The sequence below is a fragment of the Lagopus leucura genome, unplaced genomic scaffold (assembly GCF_019238085.1).
Source record: "Lagopus leucura isolate 7727_CA_CO unplaced genomic scaffold, USGS_WTPT01 Super-Scaffold_100008, whole genome shotgun sequence".
Taxonomy (NCBI): domain Eukaryota; kingdom Metazoa; phylum Chordata; class Aves; order Galliformes; family Phasianidae; genus Lagopus; species Lagopus leucura.
The window spans coordinates 2,437,015-2,460,616 of record NW_024962265.1 but is presented as its reverse complement, the minus strand read 5'-3'; the positions used below and the strand labels follow the sequence as shown (position 1 = coordinate 2,460,616).

The 23,602-nt window shown below is 46.2% G+C and overlaps 1 protein-coding gene across 5 annotated transcripts in view; it reads right to left on the bottom strand.

Annotated features, from left to right (window-relative positions):
• Positions 1–20,418, bottom strand: part of PODXL (podocalyxin like) — a 40,692-nt gene extending 20,274 nt beyond the window's left edge. For 2 of the 5 annotated variants that reach the window (XM_042872642.1, XM_042872644.1), the window contains exon 1: positions 20,313–20,418. In XM_042872642.1, the coding sequence (XP_042728576.1) occupies positions 20,313–20,358 (46 nt within the window). In that variant the 5' untranslated portion in view covers positions 20,359–20,418. The remainder of the gene's footprint in view (positions 1–20,312) is intronic. The other 3 variants (XM_042872639.1, XM_042872643.1, XM_042872641.1) reach the window with 2 other exon arrangements.
• Between the last annotated feature and the right edge of the window lie 3,184 nt (positions 20,419–23,602).

Sequence of the window (23,602 nt, the reverse complement as noted above, 5' to 3'; positions counted from 1 at the left end):
CTGCAAAATGTTTTCAGCCAGGCCAAAGAGCAACTTGGCTTCCCAGGTGAGAAGATGAGGAAAGGTCCAAAAGCTGCTGCCAGAGCACTTTCAGACACTCATCTGTCAATCTAATTTGCTGATACATGGCTTTTTATCTTCTCCAAAATCCTGCCAGCAGAAAAATGGCTGCAGAACGTTCTTGACAGCATTGCATTTCAAAATATTAAAGACAAGACCTGATGGTTGAGTCTAATCAGCACTGCAGCATTGCTCAGGAAAGAAATGAGCATTGCTGGACTCTGGTTTAAAACCACCAGGCTTGTTTTCAGCAGGGAACCTCCTTGACTCTGCTGTGGGGAGGCTTTATTGATACGACCCTGCAATTTGGTGCAAATTAGCTCTTAGATGTGAGTGACCACGAAATCAAGGCAATAATACTGACAAACCGCCTTGGTTTTGGCCAAGAAATCCACCTGTGCCCTGAGGCATCTTTAGTGCCAGGATTGTGACACAGGCCCCTGAAATGCAGGTTCTGATGAACTGGCATTTTCTGATGAGAAATATGCCTCATTAACAAATTCCCCATCAGCTCTTTCTGTAAGTATTTCAGCCAGCTCAGCTTGTCTGCTGTTTCATTTGGAAGCATGACAAATATTAAAGATCATTCAAAGGCATGTCTCCCTGTTGGACACACTGCTCTTCCCCTGCAATCCCAGCCTCTCTCCTCTTCACTCCCCTGGCCTCTCTAAACACTGCATTTTGGGAGGCAGAAACGCATTCCTTTGCCACGCTAATTAATGACTGCGGACTGGTGGAGCAGAAGGATCTCAGCACTTCACAATCCTGTTTTCTCAAAAACATTCTCATTAAGTTCTCCTTCACATCACAATTGGTCCTCTCCTGAGTTTCCCTTTGAGGACTGGGTATTATTGTGAAATTGGGATCGGACAGCGGCATCTTGCACCCAAGAGGATCCAACTGATCCATTCCAGGTAGTGCCATCAGTATGGTCACCTCCAGACACAGGCAACGGGGAGGACCAAGCTCCAGTTCAGCTTGTCACGAATACACACAGCACATTTTATTTAGGAGCGTGTCTTTGAACATCCAATTTAGGCCATGTGTCTCTACGACTCTTCTCACGGACAGGCTGTAGCTATCTAGGAAGTGAAGAGGAAAAAACAATCAAAAGCAGACAGGAAGACTACTGTGGAAAATGAAAAGCCTTCACACAAGGTTGTCAAGGAGGCAAACAGATACACAGACACACTCTACTCCCTGACATTATCACTGAGCATGGAAACATCCTCTTTCCACTGGGGTTGCTGGGATTTGGAAGAGGATCTGCTCCATCTCCACACCTTTCCCGGGCTGCAAAACGAAACGGGGGCCCTTTGCAGCCCATGCAGAAATGCCTCATTGCTCAGGAAGCTGTAGTGGAGCTGCTGGAGCGGAAACACCGGGAGCAGAAGCCAAAAAAGCTGCGTGTCTCAGCCCAGGCGGATGCTCTGAAGCTCAGAGCCGTGTTCCTGCCCTTCTCATACCTCCTCTGTGCCATAAGAGTGGAGTCATCCTGTGATGGCCTTGTTTCTTTGAAGCAAGATTTGTGGCAGTGAGATGACCTCCTGTATCAAAGGAGCATCAGTCTCTTTCATGCAGAGCTCCGCAGGAGAGTTTTCCACCTGCAGCCAGTGGCTGAAGGACATGAAGCCTGGTATATTTAGCTCTCTATTTCTGCAGAAGTCACCCAGGGCCTTTGGAAGAAACTCAAGGTTTACACTGAGTAATGGGATACAACAGTTGCTCTGCAGCAGGGTAGAACCCAGCTACCTTTAGCCCTGAACAGTGGCCATGAATCAAAACGACACTGAAAATCACAAAAATGCCATAAGATCACATAACCTTGTTAAACAGAAAACATTTGGGATTCTTCTTGTGTAGTTTCTGAGCTTTAAGTCTCTAAGAAGCCCTTTCAGCTCTGGGTGGCATCCCTACCCACAACAGGTTTGTAACCAGTTGATCTTTTAGGTGCCTTACAACCTAAGCAACTGGGTTTCCATTCTTTTGATTCTTTTGATTCTGTAAGTGCTAAAAAGTCTAATTATTGAAAAAAACCACAAACAAGATTAAAAGCCTAAACTTGTCTCAATTTGGATAGGCATTTGAGGTGTGCAGGGAGGACCAAGAGCCTGGATAAGACTACTAGGTTGGCAATGCTGACTTGACTCCTCTAGAAGAACACCCAACATCACAACTCTTTACAGTGAGGATTGAAGGCTGTGTGAGGATGGCAAGGGGACATTTTTATTCTTTGAAATAGAGAAGTTGTTCCTCTCTGTGCTTTCTATCCCAGAAAACTGAATCATCCCTGCCTTGTTTTTCGTGGAAGACTACTACAGACAACTTGAGAGGGAGCCAGGACATGAACCAGTGAGATGGGAACTGTTTTTCATTCAGCCTGATGGCTCATCTACACCAAAGTACTCAGGAAAATTAATCTAAAATTAAAAGAAGGCATGATTTCAGAGTGGATTAATCAAAGTGCACACAACCCACCAGGTGGCCACTCTTGTTCAGCTTTAAATCAACCTTCATTCCATTTAGCCAAAATGAAGTAGGTTAAATCAAATTAAAGTCTCCTTAGCCCTGAATGCCAAAATGCAGTGGGGGGGAAGGGAAGATGCAGTTTAAGAATGCTAATTTAGTAGAGATCTGGTGATGGTTTCCACAGAAGCAAGCCCCCAAACGTAATATTTGGCACTAATACCAATCAAACATCAGGGATGGGATGCACCTTCCTCTCCTGCTTCAATGTCAGCAGAGGTGGGTTTTCTTACCCTACTCATTGTCTTGCCTTCCTCTCCAGCTGGCTGGACTCATATTTGGGTTCATATTGAGCAAGATGAGTTAGGACTTGGCCCTACTATCCCGCTATCTGAAACTGTGCCAGCTGGCCAGCACTACTGAAGTGTTTTCTCAGGTAATGTCACTCAGGTGCCATGCATTGGCTATGTGTCTGGATTTGCTCAATGAGAGATGGAGGCCATGATGGTCTCCCAAAGTGATGAATGCTGCAGAAGTGAGAATATCAGCCTCTAGGAGAGGCTGGAGGCCCAGCACAGAGGAGGTCTGATCTGCAACCTTAAGGATGAGAACAGTGAAACTAGAGGAACAAGGAAATCTCACCACAAGCAGCCCCAATGTAAAGGAAATAAAGAGTATGTGGGTGATGGAGAGGTCAGTTTGTGCTGGCACATGGCACCACTGCAGCATCGCAAAGTGCTGTCTGCACTTCTATGCACCTCCCTTTCCTCCCCTCCTCTCTAAGATTTACAGCAGGAATCCCCCTCCCAGGACAGCCTCTACTCCCTCCTAGTGGCTTCAAGCCTCTGGCAGAGACTTGCTCAGGGCAGGACATGGAGGATGCTTGCTCACCCTGAGGGTGAAAATGGCCAGCGGAAGAGTGATGGGAGGCTGTGATAAGACCCACAGCCTCGCCCTTCTCTGTGTGCCCAGTGTTTCTGGTGAGTCATGCCATCAGCCCAAATTTATGCCCTCAGCTCTGCTGTGCTCCAACCAGCTTTATTTTTAACCTTTTCAGGGTCAACATGCAACACCCACCACCAAGCCAGGATGGACCCAAAGGTGATGACCTGGATCCATCTTTGGTCCATCGAGGCTTGAAGTTGGTAAAGGGTGCTGTGATGTGAAGTAGATGAAGATTATGCCAAGTGATGTAGGCAGCCACCTCCAGGAGGCACCAGTGATATCCTCACAGATCCCAGCTACTCTTGGTAAAAACATGTGATTCCTAGTGAAGCATTAGTTCTTCAATGCTATCTGCTTTTGCTGCATTTTTTGACTGTGCTGGGGATTGGTTCCTACACAAACACTTCATGGAGTATCTTCAAACCTTCACCCACATTAAGGCTGCCACCGCACAGAATCATAGAATGACTTAGGTTGGAAAGGACCTCAAATATCACCTAGTTCAACCCATGCCTCAGACCAGGCTGCAGACTGCTGGACCAAGCACTAGATCAGGACGCCAAGGGTCCCATCCAGCCTGGCTGTGGGTCTCTCCCAGTGCTCTTTGTAGAGGAGCTGAGCTGGACATCAGGATCAGCCCCTCTGCTGTGTTCAATCCTCTCCATGACCTTGGCAAGCCAGGGTTACGGAACCAGCAGCCTGGAGGTTTCCTGTTAGCGTCACAAGGAGGGCTCCACATTTCCTTGTGATCCTTTGTGTGTCCGTGCTATTTCAGGTCCCACCTTTTTTCTTCAGCTCCCACCCACAACTCCCTCTGGGTGGGGTCTTCCCGGATCATTTGGAGCTCCATGTATACACACGCATTACGTATGTCCATACATTTGTATAGCTGTGCATGCAAGTGGAGCCTTTGGGCAATGGCTGGACACGACGCCCTTGGCAGGAGGCTTGGGACTATTCTTTAAGTGGGGAGAGCCTAGGAAGGGAAGGACACATCTCACCCTCCCTCCTATTCAAAACTATTTAAAGACTGACTGGTACAGAGTTGCTTTCCCACCAAGTGGCCCCAGAGACGATGTGGCTTTAAAGCTGTGTAATCAGATCAACTTCTATTGTTGGCAAATTCGTAATTGCCTCATTATTTAACTATCCAGAAGCAATTGGTTTTATAGGGTAAAAAGAACATCCATTTCAGCTCCTTTACTTTTACTTTTTTTTAATAAGTGTGTTGGGACTCAGTTTCTACTTGAAGAACTTTTGTTCTTCAAACTCAGCAGCTCCTGCTCTCCCCGTCCTTAACATAAAACACATGATCACAGGAATCAGTGATGAAAGATGCAAACAGGGAGAGATGACCTTTTTCAGTACTTTCCTGATGGAGGACTCTTCTGCACAGCATATTTGTTATGCAATTCTCTCTTTGCTGCTGTGGGCAGGAAAGCAGATGAGCCTTAACCATTTCCCCTCTGAGAGGAAGGATGCTCTTCTAAGAATGATGCACTGCTCATCCTTGCTCAGCCATAGCTCTCCAAAATTACCCTGGTGACATATTTAATCTATCCCTCCCACACTTTCCCCATCCCTACACACAAAACCATATGGATTTCATGTGGAGGAGCTGTCTTCACTTACAGGCCAGTCTAACACCTTGCTTACCAGGGCCCCAATCTTGGTTGGGTGCCACAGCAATACAAATAATTAATAATACTAATTCCCATGAGAGTCTATTACATTATAATTCAACTTCCTCCCAAACAATAGCTCCTCTTCCTTGCTTTGTGTGTTCTTCAAAAGAAGCGGCTGCTGTGCTTTAGGGCTGGGACAGCAGTCGAGGTAAACATACACCAAGCACTCCTGCTCAGCTGAGCCTGGGCAGCAAAAAAAGATAAATCTGATTTCAGACAATTGCATTGTGGACAGGAAAAAAAAAAAAAAAAATTGGGGCTTTAATGGAAATCGTAACCTGGCAGCACCAAACAGTATTTATTCTGAGAAGTCTCTTAGGGCATTTTTATTCGGTATCTACAGGATAATCTCACTCAGAATGGCAGTAAGAACAAGAAATGATGACAGCAGAAGTGCCCACTGATCTCAGGCATTCAAAACCTCTTTGTCTATGAAGCAGTGAAGGCTGCAGCCCCTGGTCCCAACACTGCAGTTGAGGGACGCTGAGATTTATGGCAGATGTGCAGATTGCTGGCACAGTGCTTGGACATTTCCCTGTTTATGTGTGGGTACTGTGCCTTTACCACCCAAAAAGTGCATAAAGGGAAAGATGAAAAGATGACTCATAAGCAAGTAGAAATATATCCTTTGTCTGCAGACAGTTCTGGGTTGAAGTTGGTCCATCCACTGGGTGCATGGGCCAGGCAAATTGTCCTTCGTGGGGCATATGGGACATGGAAGCACCCCAGTGCCATGGATTGAGGTGCAATACCAAACTCAAAAGCAGGGACACCAAAATATTGTGTGTCTAACTAAAGCTGGATGGCAATACAGACTGGCCATCCTAAAATGGTTTGAGCTGGTTCATGTTGGTGCAGAATGGGCTCTGGATGGAATGTCTTGATGGCCTTAGGTCCTTCTTTAAACATGTATCAGGCTCTGAAGCATATGGTGGCATATCTCTGAGATGGTTTGTCCGTTGCTAGGAAAAGGAATATAGGCTTACACAGCAAGTAGCAATGGTGGAGAAAGAAGGCAGCTCTCACTAATAAGCTGGCCAACTGTCCTGACTTGATGCTTATGAAAAACAATGCACATTCTGGTCAAGACAGAGCCTGCAACAGTTTTAATTAGTCAAATCAAATGTGGTTTTGTCATAGGAGATGAGACACAACCAGGACCAGCCAGCTGGGTTCTTGGCTGCTGAGTGACATTGTCTTTCCAGCCCAGTGACCTCATTGTTATGAGTCAATAGGGGAACAATGTTGTTCTCCCAGCAAGGAGTGGGATTCCTGTGTGGTTAGAGCCAAGCAGAAGAGCATGGGAAGTTGTAGGATGTCACTAGGTCGAGGATTCAGCATTTTGCACACAGTTCAAACAAGTTGTGGCATTATTGTATACTGAAAAATACAAGTATGGTATGCAACAGGGGTCATATTCAGCTCCTCAAAAACTCAACATCTGTCCCTGGACCAGAAGGTCTAGGTAGTGGGTTTGAGCATGAATAGAATCAGTGGTTAGGAGAAGAAATACTACATGGCATCTTGCAGAAAGGAGAGCTTGCGGTACCCATGCTCCTGGGGCTCTGAATGGAAAAAAATCTGCATCTGTGTTAGCTTTGGAGCTCAGGGCTTCAGTGACATCTCCCTGCCACCAAAATCCTTCTCCCTCCTGGCTGCAAAGTGGCATGGCCATGTCTGGCAGTCGTGCAGCAGTCAGGCATGACAGGGCAAGGGAAGGGAGCAAAGGGAGTAAAGGAAGCAGGAAGGAAGAAGGAGCTGCACCCCCTCCCTGCTGTTAATCATCCTCCCCTTTCGCTTTACAGAAGCTGTCAGGTCTGCAAACACCATGCTGGTTCATTACCTCGAAGAGGGCAGAGCAGTGGGCAGAAAAGGAGGACTGGTGCTGGGCTTGATGATATTATCCAAATTACTCTGCTCCTGGAACTGCAGAGACCGGATCACTGCTTATAGCACAGCAGTGAAGCTCTGACAAATCAGTTTGGGTGTTTCTTTTAGAAAAGTGACCTAAAGTTATGATGGAGCGGCAGATGGGAAAAAAAAAAAAAGTGACTGCAGGTTGAGTCTTTGATGGGACCTGCAGAAAGCCACCAGAAGAATGATGGATGGGGCACTGAGCTGGGATTCAGTGGGTACTACTGGTGATAATCCTGGGGAGCAGTAATGGGAAGAAAGAGGGACAGCAAATGCAGCCCATGCTGGGCATGTGGTATACCAGAAAAGGCTGCTGCTGTTTGAACAATTCTGTCTGCAAGTGATCACTGCCAATTCAAAGCAGTCTTGTTGCAAAAACTACTCTGTGAGGCACAAGAAAACCAGCACATTCAATTACAGAAGGGCAGAAGAGACAACTGAAAATCCACACACACACTTTAAGGAAAGCACCATCAGCTCCTCCAGATGTATCTGGTTATTATTATCAGGGCAAAATAGCCTTTGACTTCAGTCAGGACAGCTCTCAGAAATCAGGCATTGGACATGCTGATCATGGAAGCAAGGGAGAGCTGAGGCTTCAAAAGCAAACAGTGACTTTTAGCAATGCTTGGTATTGACCGTTGTTATTATACAATTACTTAACTAGCAAGCCTGTCATCTGCTGTCCCAAACAGGAGAAGAACCATGCAGAATCAATGAATCACCAAGACCATGAGATCATCAAGTTCAACACATCACTAAGACCATGCCCACAAAACCATGTCCCTAATAGAATCATCAAGGTAAGAAACGACCTCTAAGAAAAGAAACTGGCTCACACCACACCAGCTACAGCTGTACCCAAAAGGTGACATTTATTGCTATTAAACAAACACTTTAGTCTTCCCTCCCTGGAAGCATTGAAGGACAGGCTAGATGGGGCTTTGAGCAGCCTGGTCTACAGTGAGGTGTCCCTGCCTATAGCAAAGGGGTTGGAACTAGACGATCTGAAAGGTCCCTTCCAACCCAAACCATTCTATGATTCTATGAATTTACGTCATCAAGAAGAGCAAACCTTCTTTTCCCAGTCTCATAGGCTTCATGGTTTAGCTATGAGTTGAACAGGGCCAAGACAACTTGCAGACTTTGAACTTAGGGATATATAGTGAGGTCCAAGTGGCAGTGAGTTGCTATAATAAGCCATTCCCTGCCTTATGGGGGGAAAAATATGGGAAAAATATGTGAAATCAGGCACCTCATAATCACCTGTCCATCACAGAAAAGGATAGTCCTGTTGCACAAAACTGTGGCTGTTGCTAAGTATATTCTCCTGCCAGATCTGAGCAGAGGCAAAATCTTATTCCCTTGTTGCCTGCTGTGCTCACACCGAACCAAAATCCCTACATAAACGACTCAAGAGCTGCACCTTCCTCACCCCCTTCTTAGTCAGTAAAGATGGAAACAAAGCCCTGCCCTCTGAGCTGGATTAGCAGGAAACCTCCCGAAAAAGCCAGCTGGGCTGGGGGCAGCCCTCGGCGCTGCTGCCAGCAAAGAAAGCAGCTTACATCACTACAGATTGGAGCAGCCCCACAAAACACACTCGTGGGAAGACAAAGCGTAGAGCTACCACCGAATTCCTCCAGCTCAAACACAAACACCAAACTGCCAGCACTCCTTCGGCAGGGCTCTCCTAGGAGTACTTCTCACCAAGTTCACAAGCTACGCGTGAATTTGGTAGTTTACAAAATCTGTATCTTAGCTGAGGGCTTTCAGCCCATAGCAGCCCTGTTCCTGGGGCAGGATCCTGTGGGCGTTTGGAGGTTAGGGCTGGAAGCACCTCTGCGATCGCTATGCCAAAAAATCCTGCAGGCAATTAGAAAAGGAAGCTGGAAAAGCAGAGTGCAATCGCCCAGCATCAAAATTTTCCTTCCTCTTCTCATCAAAAACGCAGCAAGGCCCTCAGCAATCAGCCAGCTCAGAGCTTGGCATCTTCGAGTTGTGTCGAAAACACAGCTCCTTGCATTCTTCTCCACTTTCTCCTTCATAAGCACCGTGATGCAGCTCTGCACACAGCCTGATGCCTATTGAGCTGCTCGCTCTGTGCTCTGAGATGGAGCTTCTGTGCTTCTATCAGCAATGTGGATGAGCCGCCGTAATCTCTGTTTCTAATGGGATCAGAGGAACGACAGCCTTGCACCTTCAGGGGCTGGCTGTGCCACCAGAAACCCTTAAGATCCCCCAAAACTTTACCCTGTGCAGGTGTCAGCTACCCATGGCCAGACTTTACAGAGCACAGAAGAGCTGGATTTCATTTTTAAAATTTTTTTTGTTTTAACAGAGAAATAGCTCTTTCCTTTCTCAGCTCAGATTTCTGCATTTCTCACCCCATTACTGGACCATACAAATTATATGACCCTCAGGAGACAACACACCCTGCTGCAACGCAGCCTTAGATGCCTACCTTTCATTGACCACCAGTCCACCCTTCCTCTTGTGTCACTTCCTTGGCAGAAAGAACAGCTTTATTTTCCCCAAGTTAGCTGCCTTAAATTGCCCTCACCAGTTGAGGCCACATCTGGGAGGAACACCAACAAAGCAAATGTGAATACTGATGGATGGTAGGCTTTGTCTTTGATCACACAGCACACAGTGGTGGAAGTATTGGCCATCCTTGCCCTCATTAGGTAACACCACCCAATCTGCTATCAGCCCTCTCCTTGCTGGAAAGCCCCGCAGAAAAAGCAGTTTAGTGAGATGGTATATTACAGGCTAGATTTTGAGAACTGGTCTGCATGACAGCACTTCACTGTAGTGTGGCTGTCCTGAGACACTGATACCTCCAATAGCCTGTGAAGGATTTGGCCTGGAGAAGCACAAAGTGAGGGCTGCAAGATCCAGCCCAGGGCCTGAATGATCTTAGTGCATCCTTTGCCTTGAGCTGCCTCCAGCTGAGACACTTCAGGCAGTTTTAGCAATCTTAACTGATGTATCTTGGCAGAGATGCCTCCATACAATGGAGTTGATACCCCAATAGCTGCAACAGATACATGCAGAACAGTGACGGCACGAGCAGCAACCACAATCATCTTGGTGGCAATGATCATGCTGAACAGCCTTCTAATGAAGACATCCTTTGAGAGCATCTTCCTATGGTAAGGAGCTCAAGACACTGCAATATCATATCATCAAATTGTTTTCCTTTTGTGTGTTTGTTGCCTTAAACATGATGTTTAATCATCAAGCCAACTGGAGAAAGTGTTCTCGTGTAGGATCATCAGAGAGATGGATCTAAACGGCCCAGCTGAGAGGTTCCAGGTTCCCCCAGGTTTCACACAATTGTCTATTAATAGGGTTTTACTTCAGAAAAAAGAAAGGGGGTTGAACTTACTACTCCTTGTGCTTCCAAGATCCCCATGATGGCCATGCAGTGCGCCTGGGTGGGAGCTCACCAGGATCTGCCAGACTACACTGCTCTCCTGGACGCAAGAACTGCTCCAAGCTGCTGTTCCATGGGGAAGAAAGACCTGCACTGCCATGGGTCACTGTCCTGGCAAGGTGAGGTCAACTCCTATTTTTTGAAAGGATGATGTGAATAGCATCAAACAGGAAATATAAACATATACATTACAACCAATACACTGCGCTAAGTATAAATGGAACATCCATGGTACTTGGGGATTTGGAATTTTTCAGCACTAAATGAGATGAGATTTGGATGCAACACAAAAACTGGTGAGCCAATTAAAGACAGTTAACCCTAATCCTAACCTTTTTTTTTTTTTCTTTTTCCCTTTTTTTCCTTTCTTTTTTTTTTTTCCAGTGCCCCAGCCTCTCTGCATATAATAGAAAGACTCATTCAGCAATTCCACCAATGGTTAATTTTAAACTGTGTAAGCAACTGGGAACTGGCAGCTGAAAAATAAAATAGCTTTCTCTCCTGCTTTAAACAGTAAAAGTGAGATTTAAGAGAACAACTCCTGTTTATTCACAACCCCCCAGGGACAAGAAACAATTCATTTCAGTCACTAACTCCATCTGAGATTGACACTTGAGATTTGCTCAATACGTTTCTTAGTTTTAATCTTGAAAGCGTGTTGAAAAGTGTATGTGTTAGGTATCCAAGTCCTTGGTTGCCTGATGTATCTTAAAAGAATTTTAAATGCTGTTTCACATCTGTCAGTTTAACAGAAATTTCACTCATGAGTGAAGAGTGATTGCCTGCAATGAGCCCAAAGTTAGCGCCGTTCATCATTTCCTAGGGAGACCTGAAAGATGTACACATTAAAAATCAAAACAGAGTGGTGGCAGCCTATATAGCTGTTTAAACAAATATGTTCAAAGTGTGACTACCCAGTTAGAAAATACAGCTGAAAGGTAACAGCAGGCTGTAAATCTCCATGTTTTACAGTGAGCAACCAAGGGGAATCAACCTTGCGTAAGGGATATAGCTATGAATTGGAAATGAAAAGCATGATTAAAATGAAATCATTCCAATAAAGACGTTTTGCTTCCTTATTTTAAACCATGATTGAAATTCCTACTTTAAGCCACATCAATTTAAATCAAAGCACTTTGCAATAAAAGGAAGTTTTGAACCCTTTGTGAGGTTTTAATGAGAAAAAGCACGTTCCTGTATTGAATGTGGATAATGGGGATTCATTGGTACCTCAAGGACCTGTCTTAGAAGCCTACAAATTGCACAGAGTGAGAGTTTGGAGGGTTTTTTTTTTTTCAGCCATCTGGGAAGAACTTATGTTCAATAGTAGGGTGTTGTAAGAAGCTCAGAATGCATCTTTTTTACGATACTTTACATGATTATCCAAGATGGGAAAATTTATCACCTGTACCAAAGAGGTCAGCATCTACATGTGAATTACCCGAGGCTCAGGCAAGTGCAGCACTGATGATCTCGAGAGCCACTGGGGTATGCTGAGATTAACTTCTGCATGCTTGAAAATTGAGGTCAAGAGGGTGATTTGCCTGCTGGCCTCACATCCAATCGGATGTCACGTCTCGTTTTGCTCATGGTTTGCCTCGGTTGCCTCTTGGCTTTGCCAGGAGCCCTACGGCAGGTGCAGGCTCATTCCATTTGTAGCACACTGCACTGCTGCAATCCAACCTTCCATTGCCATGGATGCTTTCGGTGTGCTTATAGCATTGCTTTAACTAGGCATCAAACCATGCGCATTTTGAAAGAGGCTCTGCCCTGCAAGAATATGAACACTGTCACAGTGTGCTGAGCCAGATCAGAGAACTGATCCATCTGAAAACACAGCATTATTAAAAAAAAAAGAAAAAGAAAAAAAAAAGAGCAAGGTGGGAGCTGTTTTGTGCATTTACTGCGAGTTATTATGTTCTCCATCTTGCCAAGAGAAACCTGTGGGAACAAACTGATGCAGGCTCTGAAACCAAATCAGGTCACCATCAGCTAGAGAGGGAGAACACGGCCAAAAGATTTCATGAAATAAAATGCTGGGTTGGAAGTGGTGCAATAGCAGTCTCTATTGAAAAGGCTTAATAGTAGCTCACCTAGAACATGCTAGAAAACGTTCTTCTCTTGACTGTGCCTTAGGCATCTCTTCTGTTGGTTGATAAATTAGAAAGGACCAACAAGGACAGCTATAATTTGCAGAATCATAGAATCGTTTGATTTGGAAGGGATCATTAAAAGCCATCTAGTCCAACTCCCCTGCAACTGGGGCACCCACCATCAATGTGGGCAACCTGTGCCAGTGCTTCACCACCCTTATTGGAGCAGGATGCCAGATACAGGGGTATAATTGCTTATTTAGAATATGTATATATTTAATAACACTCCTCAGAAGTTCTGAACATACTTGCATGCTGCCAGTGACAATACTAAGCCTCAGACACAATGAAGTGAGCATAAAAAGTACATGCTTCATACCCATCAAACCTTTAACTTCACGCTGATCCCCTTTTACAAAACTAAGAATCATAGAATCATAGAATCACCAAGGTTGGAAAAGACCTAAAAGATCATCCAGTCCAACCGTTCACCTATTACCAAGAGCTCCCACTAAACCATGTCCCTCAACACAACACAACCTCCTGCAGTCAGCTGGGAGGGTGACTTTTTTAGATACAACCCATTCAATTATTTTTAAAACAACTGATTAAACATTTTAAATCATCCCCATCAAGTCTATTCGGCTCCTCACTAAGAAAGCTACAGAAGAGCTGAGGAATGCAGCATGTCTCTTGCTCGTGGGTCCACCTCTGCTCCTGGTACTGCTGCGACCATTTGCGATTATCCAGGGAAAAGCTGTATCAATACAGCTGATGCCAATTGGATACGTGCTGGGGAATGCAGTGCACCGCTTTGCCCACTCTGCCCTTTCTCACAGTCGAGGAACACAGTGCCGTGATAAGCAAGGTGTAATAGTCACCCTGAAAGCCATCCAGGCAGTTTCATTTAAACTTTGGACATTTTTTTTTCCTCACTGCGTTTGTGGTGGAATTTCTTATCTCACCCTTCTGCCTTTAGACTCTGGGGGGGGAAGAAAAAAACAACGTGTTTGTTATCACGCTTCAAAGAAAGGACTTTTTTCAAACACAGTTTCTCCAAAACCTGCAAGTCCTTTCAAATTCACTCTGCCAGAGTTAGAAATCTGGCATTCTCTCTTGGACTGTGTTTAGCAGAAACCACTTAGAATAACTGCCTGATAAGCGTGTCTCCTCCTTTCTTACAATAGCCAGCACGTAGATTTAATGTATCTTTAAGTACTACAGCTGAATAACTCTAAGCCAGTTTCTATCTCCTTCAGTTGGAATTACTAAAATCAATTAAGGCGGAGAGAGAAAAATTCAGCCTTTGTCATTAATAACTAAGGCCTTATGCTACCACTGCAAAATGACCTTCTCCTCTCTAACACCATGCACGTGTGCTGGAAGACCAAAGCTGCAATTTGCAATTCTTTGCAATTGAATTTGCAAAGAAAAAAAAAAAAAACCTGCTGGATTAATCCAGCTTTTATTTTGGGTGCTAAGAATATGAAGCCAACCTCAGGGCAACATCTACAATGGGAGTAACTCAAAAATAAAACATTAACTGTTCCATTTTGGAGATCTCCTTGCAAATCCCACCTGCCTGTTTCTAAGGCGCACGTCCTGCACTCAGGTTCAAACACAGCCTTGATTTAAACCCAAAGACTGCTTTCCCACCTGCCTTACAAGCCGCAGTCCCTATGGTGAGCTCCTGACCCACCAAGAGCACATCTCCAAACCCACATTTTTGGACATTTCTAAACAGATACTGTTAAGCAAGATCAGTATTTCTGAGGGCAGATCCTGGATGCTTTTGGTGTAACATAAACCCTGCAGGGCACCATCCATGGACATACAAATCTCTAGTGTCTAAATCACAGAATCATTACGGTTGGAAACGACCACCAAGGTCATCCAGTCCAACCATCAACCCACGCCCACCATGCCCACTAACCATGTCCCTCAGTGCCACATCTGCCCTTTTCTTGAACACCGCTCTACCACCTCCCTGGGCAGCCTGTTCCAGTGCCTCATCACTCTTTCTGAGAAGAAACTAATATCCAACCTGAACTCCCCTAGCACAACTTAAAGCCATTCCTTCTTGTTCTATTGCTGTTAACAGGGGGAAAAGGCCAACCCACACCTCGCCACAACCTCCTTTCATGTCACTGTAGACAACAGTAAGGTCTCCCCTGAGCCTCCTCTCTTCCAAGCTGGACAATACCAATTCCCCTCCGCATATGACCTGTTTTCCAGAACATTCACAGTTACACTGCACTTTTTCAGACTCACTCATCTCCTTACAAATCTGAATTCTCCCCAGAATAAGGGGATGGTGGCCCCATCACTATGTTGAGCAGTGGTGCCTTGGACGAGCTATGTACAAGTTGAGCCGTGCTAAAAGCCACATCACAACGTGGGGAGCACAGTGCATTCAGACACTGCCTTTTTGCAGCTGGTTTATTACGGATGCATATCTAAAACCAGGTGCTGTACCATAGCTGAAGGCTCTTTCCCATTCATTTGCCCTTCTGCTCTATTCCGGGCATTGAGGCGTCGCACGGAGTTAATTTTAATAAGTCTTTTGCATTCTCCCTGCCTCCTTGCAATACTTTGTCACCTAACTGTCACCAGCAGCACACACAACAGTAAGCACTCCTGGCCTGTGACCAAGAAAGCCACAACACGTGCATTATTTATGGGAAGCAATAGGTACTCGCTGCACGTGGAGCAGCATGTGCTGCAAAGACAGTGATTTGCAAAGCAGCCACATGTGGTGATGAGAAAACTTCAGCAAGAAAATCTGTGCTCTGATAAGCAAATGATCAGTGGAGAATAATGGTGCCTTAAGGGTCTGGAGCAACTTCACTTTATATCTTGAAGCACAGAGGTTTTTTTCACAATAGGGTTGAGGAGGCATCCTGGCATTTGCTGGTTGCCAATGGGCCTCAGCAATTTTCAAAGACCTGAGACTTGAGATTCTCTATGGCTCAAGCCCAGTATCCATGCAGCCCACCATGTAGCTCATGCCAAATCACAGAATCACAGAATCAAAGAATTGTATCCCACCTCAAAGCTTTGCACTACAAATAGTAGTATCAGGAACGCTACTACTGGCATTTTCCAGGACTCTCCAGAGCACTTGTTATTTCTAGCACTATTTGCAATTCAAAACAGGCAGCTAACTTCAGGTGGGTTTAAACTCTAACGTAATGTGGTTTGGGATATGGACTAGTCCCACTGCTTAGGCACCTCAAAACTGGAGCTGTGACATGAGGAGAGCACTTCTCTCCTGTCTCCTTCCATCTTTCTCAGGGACCTCCAGAGCAAAGCACAGCAAAGCTTCTGCCAAGCACTACAGCAGAAATATGTGCAATTAGAGCCATTTAAACTTGACAAAGCTCCCAAATAATGAAGAATTCAGCATGACAAAGCACCTCAGGGTATGGGACACCATCACACCACCACAGTTTAGGGGAAAAGAGCAATTCTTTGGTCAAGCACCAATGGCACATAGAAAGGATTCTGCAGGGGGTTGGAACTTCATCCACAAACACTAAGGCTGGTTGTCTCACAAGCTGCAATGCTATCTCCCATCAAAGAATCCCAAGACAGGTTTCTATAGCACACAGCTCTGAAATGGCTGTGCAACACCTGTGCAGAAAACAACAAACCATGCCCCAAATACGCCATGGTTTCAACCCCAACAGCTCCATCTTATGGGTGCTTAGCACATTTTATGGCATGTGAACTCATCCAAATACATTCAGCAGCAAGATGCACCCTGGTTTGTCCCCTGTGAAGCCAGGGGTTGGACTCGATGATCCTGATGGGTCCCTTACAACTCGGGATAGTCTATGATTCTACGAGCACAGGTGGCTGGAGAACAACGGCTGTGATGTTAAACACCTGGATTTAGTGGGAGGTGTCCTTTCCCATGGCAGGGGGCTCAAACTATGTGATCTTCAAAGTCCCTTTCAACCCAGACCGTTCTATGATTCTATGATTAACAGATGACTGTGTGCATCTTCTAGGATAACAATAATAACATAAGCAATATTTGCTGAAGAGCTCTCTGAAAGGCAGGGCATGCACTGCAACTCAGGAACAACATCTTTACGCAGAGATTGGCTGGTTATGGAAGGAGCTGTGCAGGCCATCAGTGCACACAAAGAGATTTTTGAGGAGGAAATTGGTAGGGGCATGAGAAAATACTCCAGAGAGCTTGTGAGATTATACATGCCTGCACATGGGGAATGGACCAAACAGGGCCACCTGGATTCCTACAGAGTTCAAGCCCTTCTGTGACGTTTAGGACTGAAGGTGAGGTGAGTGCTTGGCTTGGTGTTCAGGAAAGGGTGTTCTGTGCCCCTGTGTGTGGGTTTGCACCAGGCTTGGTCCCAGCTGCCTGGACCATATGTGGAAGGAGCTACTGAAGGCACCATGGCTCTGGGTGCCATTGTAGATCATCAGGGATAAGGCAAAGGGCCCACTTGGTGAAGGACTTGCAGCTGAGCAAGAAGGGGGCAAAATGCAATGCAGGTGTGAGCAGGTGGGATGGATGCATGCTGTGTCTGAATCCTGATAGCAAATCTCTGCTCTAGAAAAGTGGTGTAACACCCAGAATAACACAGGGGATACTGCACAGCCTGAGGGATCCTCACTGACTGGAATTTGGTTTCCAAATCCCACTGTCCCAAAACACTCCAGAGCTTGTTTGCACTGTGTTGGCATTCCTATGTCATCTGGAGGGTGCAAGTGGGGATGGAAGATGCAGGATTCAAAGGGAAATAACTGAAGTGCAACCCAAACCTCTCTGCAAATGCTGAGAGCAGATATTTGCAGCCAGTCTCCTGCCACCACCAACATGAGTGATCACCAGCCTCCTCATCACAAGCCTTTAAAGCAACTCTCTGGAATTAAATCAGTGTATTGCATGGCTCCAGCTCCTTTCATCCAGGGACCTTCAAGCGCTTTACAAACAAGCCTTTAATTAAGCCTCCTAAAACAGACCCATGGGGTATCATTACTGAATCTGTTTTACCACCGGGAATCAAAGGTATTGCGCTGCTAAAATGGCAAGAGTTGGAAATGAGTTGCAAAAATCCCGTCAAAGTTCCTCCAGCAGTGACTGTATGAGAATACGCGTTCTGCTTCAGTGCTGAATTTGAAACGCTTCAGTTAATGACTTTTTTCCTCCTGTTGGCACCCACCAATTTCCTGCTTCAGCCCATCTCAGCATTAGCATCCAATGAATCAGATGGATTTTAAGAATGCACGTCTTTGACAGCTTGTCTTGGACAAACACGAGCTCCGAGCACCAGGGAACCAGAGCAGCTTTTGGGAATGAAGAAGGCTGTTTTGGCAGCAGCCCGGAGATGTGTTTGTTTAGAGTCAGACAAAGGGTAAGGGCTGCTCCTGCCCTTAGGGCAGGTTTGAGCTTGGGGCTCTTCTTAATCCTCTGAGGATAAAACATATCGTTTTACTCTTCCTGATGCAATTCTGCTATTGTGCCCCCAGTGGCACAGAAGATCTAATAAGTAGGAGGAATAAATAAAATACCCTGGGAGCACGCTATAACTCCATAGGGCCCCTCACAAGCTGTCTGAATTTCAAGATGTTATGTGCCCCATGTTTTACGTGCAGCATCTCTTGTGTGGAGTTGCTGTGCTTTGTCTGAGTGTGATTTTACTCTGATTTGTGGCAAAAGAGAAATGGGAGGGGGGATCTTTTGAGAATCAGCTGCAAACCTGGAAGCAACATTCATAGCGAAACAGCTGTACCTCAAAGAGCTGCTCTTAAGAACTAAAGTCCAGTTCTGCTCTGCCCCAAACACAACCTTGTCACCTTCTTCCTCACAGCAATAGAAACCATCCCAAAACCCAGCTGCCTGCTCACTCACGAGTTTCACATTCAAATTAAACAGAAAACAAGCGCAAGTGGCAATGAGCTCCATCCCAGTTACTCCTTTAAGCCACAAAAAAAAACCTTCTGGTTTCATTTACAAACTCGACTTCTGTCCAATTTGGTGGAAAAAGAGGTGCACTACTTGAGTAATGCAGATGGTTACGATAGACAAGCACTGCTGGGACCAGCAGCAAGACCCGGCCAAGCAGTCATGCCCAAGTCCAAACACCCAGCTGCAAAGGAAGCCTATTTCGACCCCGAAGGAAGAAAATCCCGGTGCCAGCAACCAAGGAACAACATAAAAGCACCTCTAAGGAGCTTATTTCAAACCTTAGGAGCAGCAACTAATGGCAAGGAAATGCTGGTTTTTGAAGGATTTAATCAAATAATTTCCGAGAAATATGTAATAGGATCACTTGAGAGTGCTGTAGAAACAGGTCCCTCTATCTTCCCAGGGCACCATCCTGGAGCTGAAACCTGTTTTTGTCCCACTCTGCACTCCGTTCTGAAAAACAACACAAAACCTTCCAAGAAGCCAAATTCAGCCAAATTTTGGCCAGTGTCAGAAAAACTGCATTAACAACTCATGCTTTATGCCAATATTAATGAGGCTGAGCCCTTTTAACAGCAAGAGAATTTTCTTGCAAAGCCCACGTCAGCATCAGGAGGAGACGAGGACTTCCCACCTGTGTGCCCACCACGACCAGATGCCACGAGGTGACACAGTAACACCCATGAGCAGCAGGACAATAAAACAGGGGCAGGCAGATTCCAGCCTGACCTCTGCAGTTCAGACCCCAGGGCCCTCCCTTCTCTCTGCTTTTACCTCCAGAGAGATCCCGAGCTTTTGTTACCTTGAATCAAAGCCTGTGCAGCTCCCCGGAGGCTCCGCTGTTCGATGTGACCCAGAGCAAGATTTCACCTCCTCTTTTATTATTTTCCCCCATTTCTCTCTGAATCAAGAGATCCCCCAACTCCTCCCGGCCTTTATTCCCCTCGAAAACAATCCGTGCATTTCACCTCCCCGCTACTTGTCTGAGCAATTTAAGACCATCACTCTGACAAAACCATCCCTCCCACAGCCATTCTCACAGCACCCCAGACAGCATCCGCACCTCCGCTCCCCAACCTCCGCAATCCCTCCCAGCAAAGGGTCTCCACCACTCCACCTCCTTTACCCACCTCCAACACTGACTTTGCCATCTCCCCTCATCTTTTTCCCACCTCTCCACAAAGGAAAGGCACGGGCTCAATCCGGACAGCACCATGCACTCTGGATCACTGCCACGATGCCTCCAACCTAAAGCAGAACCATGACTCCAACCCAAAGTCTATCCATGACGCTCACCCAACATCCAAACCACGACACCAACCCAAACTCCGACCACAACTGGGGCCCCAAAATTGCTGCATGAGGCTCAGTGCTCCATGCTCTCTTCTCCATACCGCCGCTCCAGTGCCCCACTGAAGGGCTTTGTGAAGAAGCAGCGCGTTCAGCTCACAGCGTTGCATAAAGGAACGAGCACTGCGGCGTGCTGCCTTATAGATTCGCGCCCGAAGTTGAGCTGCCGGTTGGCAATTCGAATGGTTTCCTGCACTTAGTTTCTAAACGAGAGGCTGAATAAAGCCAGATTCACGCACACACCACCCCGAGTGCTTTTTTTTACACCTTTCTTCCCCAATTGCTTCCAACGAGTAAAGAAGAAAGCAGAGAGGGAGGATGCTGGATGTGCGCATCACCCAAAAAAAAACAACAGCAAAAAAAAAAAAAACAACAAACCAGCAAAGCGAAGGCAAAACAGCGAGGCGGCTCCGGGTGCCACTTACCGTGCAGCAGCAGCGGGAGCAGCGGCAGCAGCAGCGGTGCCCGCATGGTGCTCTGTGCGGCCGTCCCCGTTTCAGCTCCCTGCGCTCTCCCCGTCGGGCGCCCGCTGCCCTCCCCCGGCCTCGCACCCGCTGCCCCCTCCGCAGCCGGGGGAGGTGCGCAGCATCCCCGGCCCGCCCTCGCCTCCGCCCCCTCGGAACCGGGGCTGGGGTTGGAGGGGGGGTTATGGATGTCAGTTGATACAAGGGGATTTGAGGATGGAATTTGGGTTTGTTGTCCGGGCGGAGTTTTGTGGAGGGGTTGGGATGCGTGGAGGGGATTTGGGGTGTTTGTTGCAAGGAGGGGTTGGAAGGATTTGGGTTTTTTTTTTTTAGTAGGGTGTGAGTCTGGGGGGAATTTGGAGTTCCTGCTTGAGATAAGAGGTGATCTGGGGGTTAATTGGGATAAAATCTGGAGGAATTTGGGAGTGATTGGGTTATTCATTGAGATTAGGGGCATTCTGGGCTTTTATTGGGATGGGGGTCTGAGAGAGGATGTCTGGGTTTCCTCAATGCTATGGAAGGTGATATAGGGGTTATTTGGGGTAGAGTTTAGGGGGAATTGGATTTTCTACATGGGAATATATCTGGGGATTTTGTCTAAAGGGTGCTTGGGGAGATTTGGGGTTTTTACTGGGATGTGTGTTTGGGGTGGGATCTGGGCTGTCGTAAGGGGTGATTTGGGGTTAGGGTAGATTTGGGGGTTTCTTAGGATAGAGTTTGGAGGGAGTTGGGTTTTCCATCTTCATGTGGATGTATTTGGGATATTCATCAGGATGGAAGTTTGAGGGGTAGGCAGAGGATTTGGGATTCTCACCTACCCATCTACAGGTGGTGATTTGGGGGGTTCGTAGAACTTGAGGGTAGAGTTTGGGTTTTCATCAGGATAGGGGTTTGCAGGGATTCTTAGTGGGTGGGATTGGGGGCATTCATCAGGATGAGAGCTTTGGGCAATTTGAGGTTTTTTACTGAGATTGGATTCTGGGAGAATGTCTGTGTTCCCCACCTGCCATAAGACATGGGCAATGGTTCTTTGGGGTAGAGTTTGGAGGGGGTTGGGCTTTCCATCTGGATGTGGGGGAACTTGGGGGATTGGGGATTTTTACTGGGATACAGTTTGGAGGGGAATTCGGGTCTTCCAACCCCCTGTAGGAGGCTAGATGGAGGGTTTGTGAAGCTTGGAGAGGAGGTTTGTGTTTTCATCAAACACACAAGAATGGAGGGCTGTGGGATTTGCCATTTTTATCAGGATGTGACTGGATTTGGGATTTTCACATGCAAGAAGTTGAAGTGCTGATTTGAGGTTCTTATCTAGATGAGGATTTTAGGGAGGGATTTGCAATTCCCAGCTGCATGACGGAGATTTTGTTGTTTCAGCATGAAGGGTGGGTTTAGGGTTTTCATATGGATGGGGATTTATTTGGGATTTTCATTCTGAAATTAGGATTCTGGAAGTTAAATTGGAGGAGGGAGTTGGAATGGATTTAAAGTTTTCAACTGAATGGGAGTTTGGGGATTTTCATCTAGGTAGTTTGAGTTGGGATTCTCACCAGGACTGGAGACTGATTTGGGACTCTTACCCAGAGGGAGTTTGATTTGGGATTTTCTCTGTTCAGCTTTACTGCCTCCCTGCCCGTGTCCCCATGGTGCAAAATTCCCTTGTCCCCTCCTCTTCCCCTCCAGTGACATGTGGAGACTCTGGAACAAGAGATGGTGAAGGGAAGAGTCAACACTCCACCACTACAGTGTAACAAGGACTAAATTATTGCACTTTTTGTGGCAAGAGGAAAGAGTACTGGCATTTTTTTTCACTTGTGTTCAGTCAAGGAGCAGCTAGGAGGAAGCTAAAAATAAGCTCAGAACTTTGCACCAAATTCTCCCCCTTGCACTGGCAGATCCAGCTGAACCATGAAAGTTCCCAGCCTGGACCCAGAGGTGATGAAAATAGCTCTCACTCCAAAATGGGCTCTCCAGATTTGGTACTTTTGATGTCTTCAGTTAAAAATTGACTTTCTTCTTGTTGCAAGGTCCTTGCAACCTTGAGAATGCTTCTGGGGAGGCTTGGGTTAGCTCATTCAGCTCTGCTTTGTACCTGGAAGAGGCTCCTAGTTCTGATTTTGTCCGCTGGGTGAGACTTCCCCTGTCCTTCCTCTGCTCTTGCTATGACTGCATTGCATACCTAAAAGCCATGAAACTAGAGTAGCAATAAATGAAAGATGATGTTGATGCACATTATCAATCTCGCCAATATGAGAGAGGCAGATCTTTCTCTGCCTGCAAAATATTTCTCTTTTTTAATAACAGATCACATTCCCTCCTACACGCTCTTTAATCAGCATATTTCCATGTTAGCTGCCAAGACAAGGCAGTCTAGGGAAAATCCTGAGCTGCATCAGGATAAAGTTGTCCCAAGGATGGAGAGGAAGAAAGTGATGCTGAGCTTCTGAAGCTCAGAGATGAAGTGGATGCACCGTCCTTGAAGACATTCAAGGTCAGGCTGGATTGGGCTCTGAACAACTTGTTCTTGCTGTAGGTGTTCATTGCAGGGGAGTTGGACTAGGTGATGTTTAAGGGTTCGTTCCAACTCAAACAATTATGATTCTGTGATTCTCACTTGTTTGCTGCACAGGCAGCAATAATACACTGAAAAAACACCCCCTGAGGCACGTTGTTCTGGGGTAACTGGGAGACTGAGAGTGTTACAGAGTCTGATGGGTCTCCATTTTGAATGAGTACAATGGCAAGAATATCAGGAGCAAAGCTCCCTTGGCAATAATTTAAAATGACTTCAGGAGCTGTAGGAAAGCAGAATGTTCTGAAAGCTTCTGGCTGCAGTAAGAGCTGGCACACTGAGATCTGCTTAAATATCAGGCTGCCTTCAACAGCCGTTGCACTTATGCTTATGGTTGTTCTGAGAGTTAAAGGAAAATAAATGGAACGGGTTGCCCAGAGAGGTTGTGGATGCCCTATCCCTGGAGGGGCCAGGTTGGATGGGGCCCTGGGCAGCCTGGTCTAGTGGCTGACGTAGTGGTTGGCAACCCTGCCCAGTGTGGGGGATTCAACTTCATGATATTTGAGGTCCCTTCCAACCCAAGCCATTCTATGATTCTATGATAAATCCATCTGGTTGATTCCATCAGCAGATCTGAGCTTTGCAGTTCCTTTGGCTTTGTGCAGGAAGGAAGGAACCTCTCCCCGAACACTTAATATGTCTAAATTGCTGATCTGGATGGTAGAATTCCTCTTGAATTATC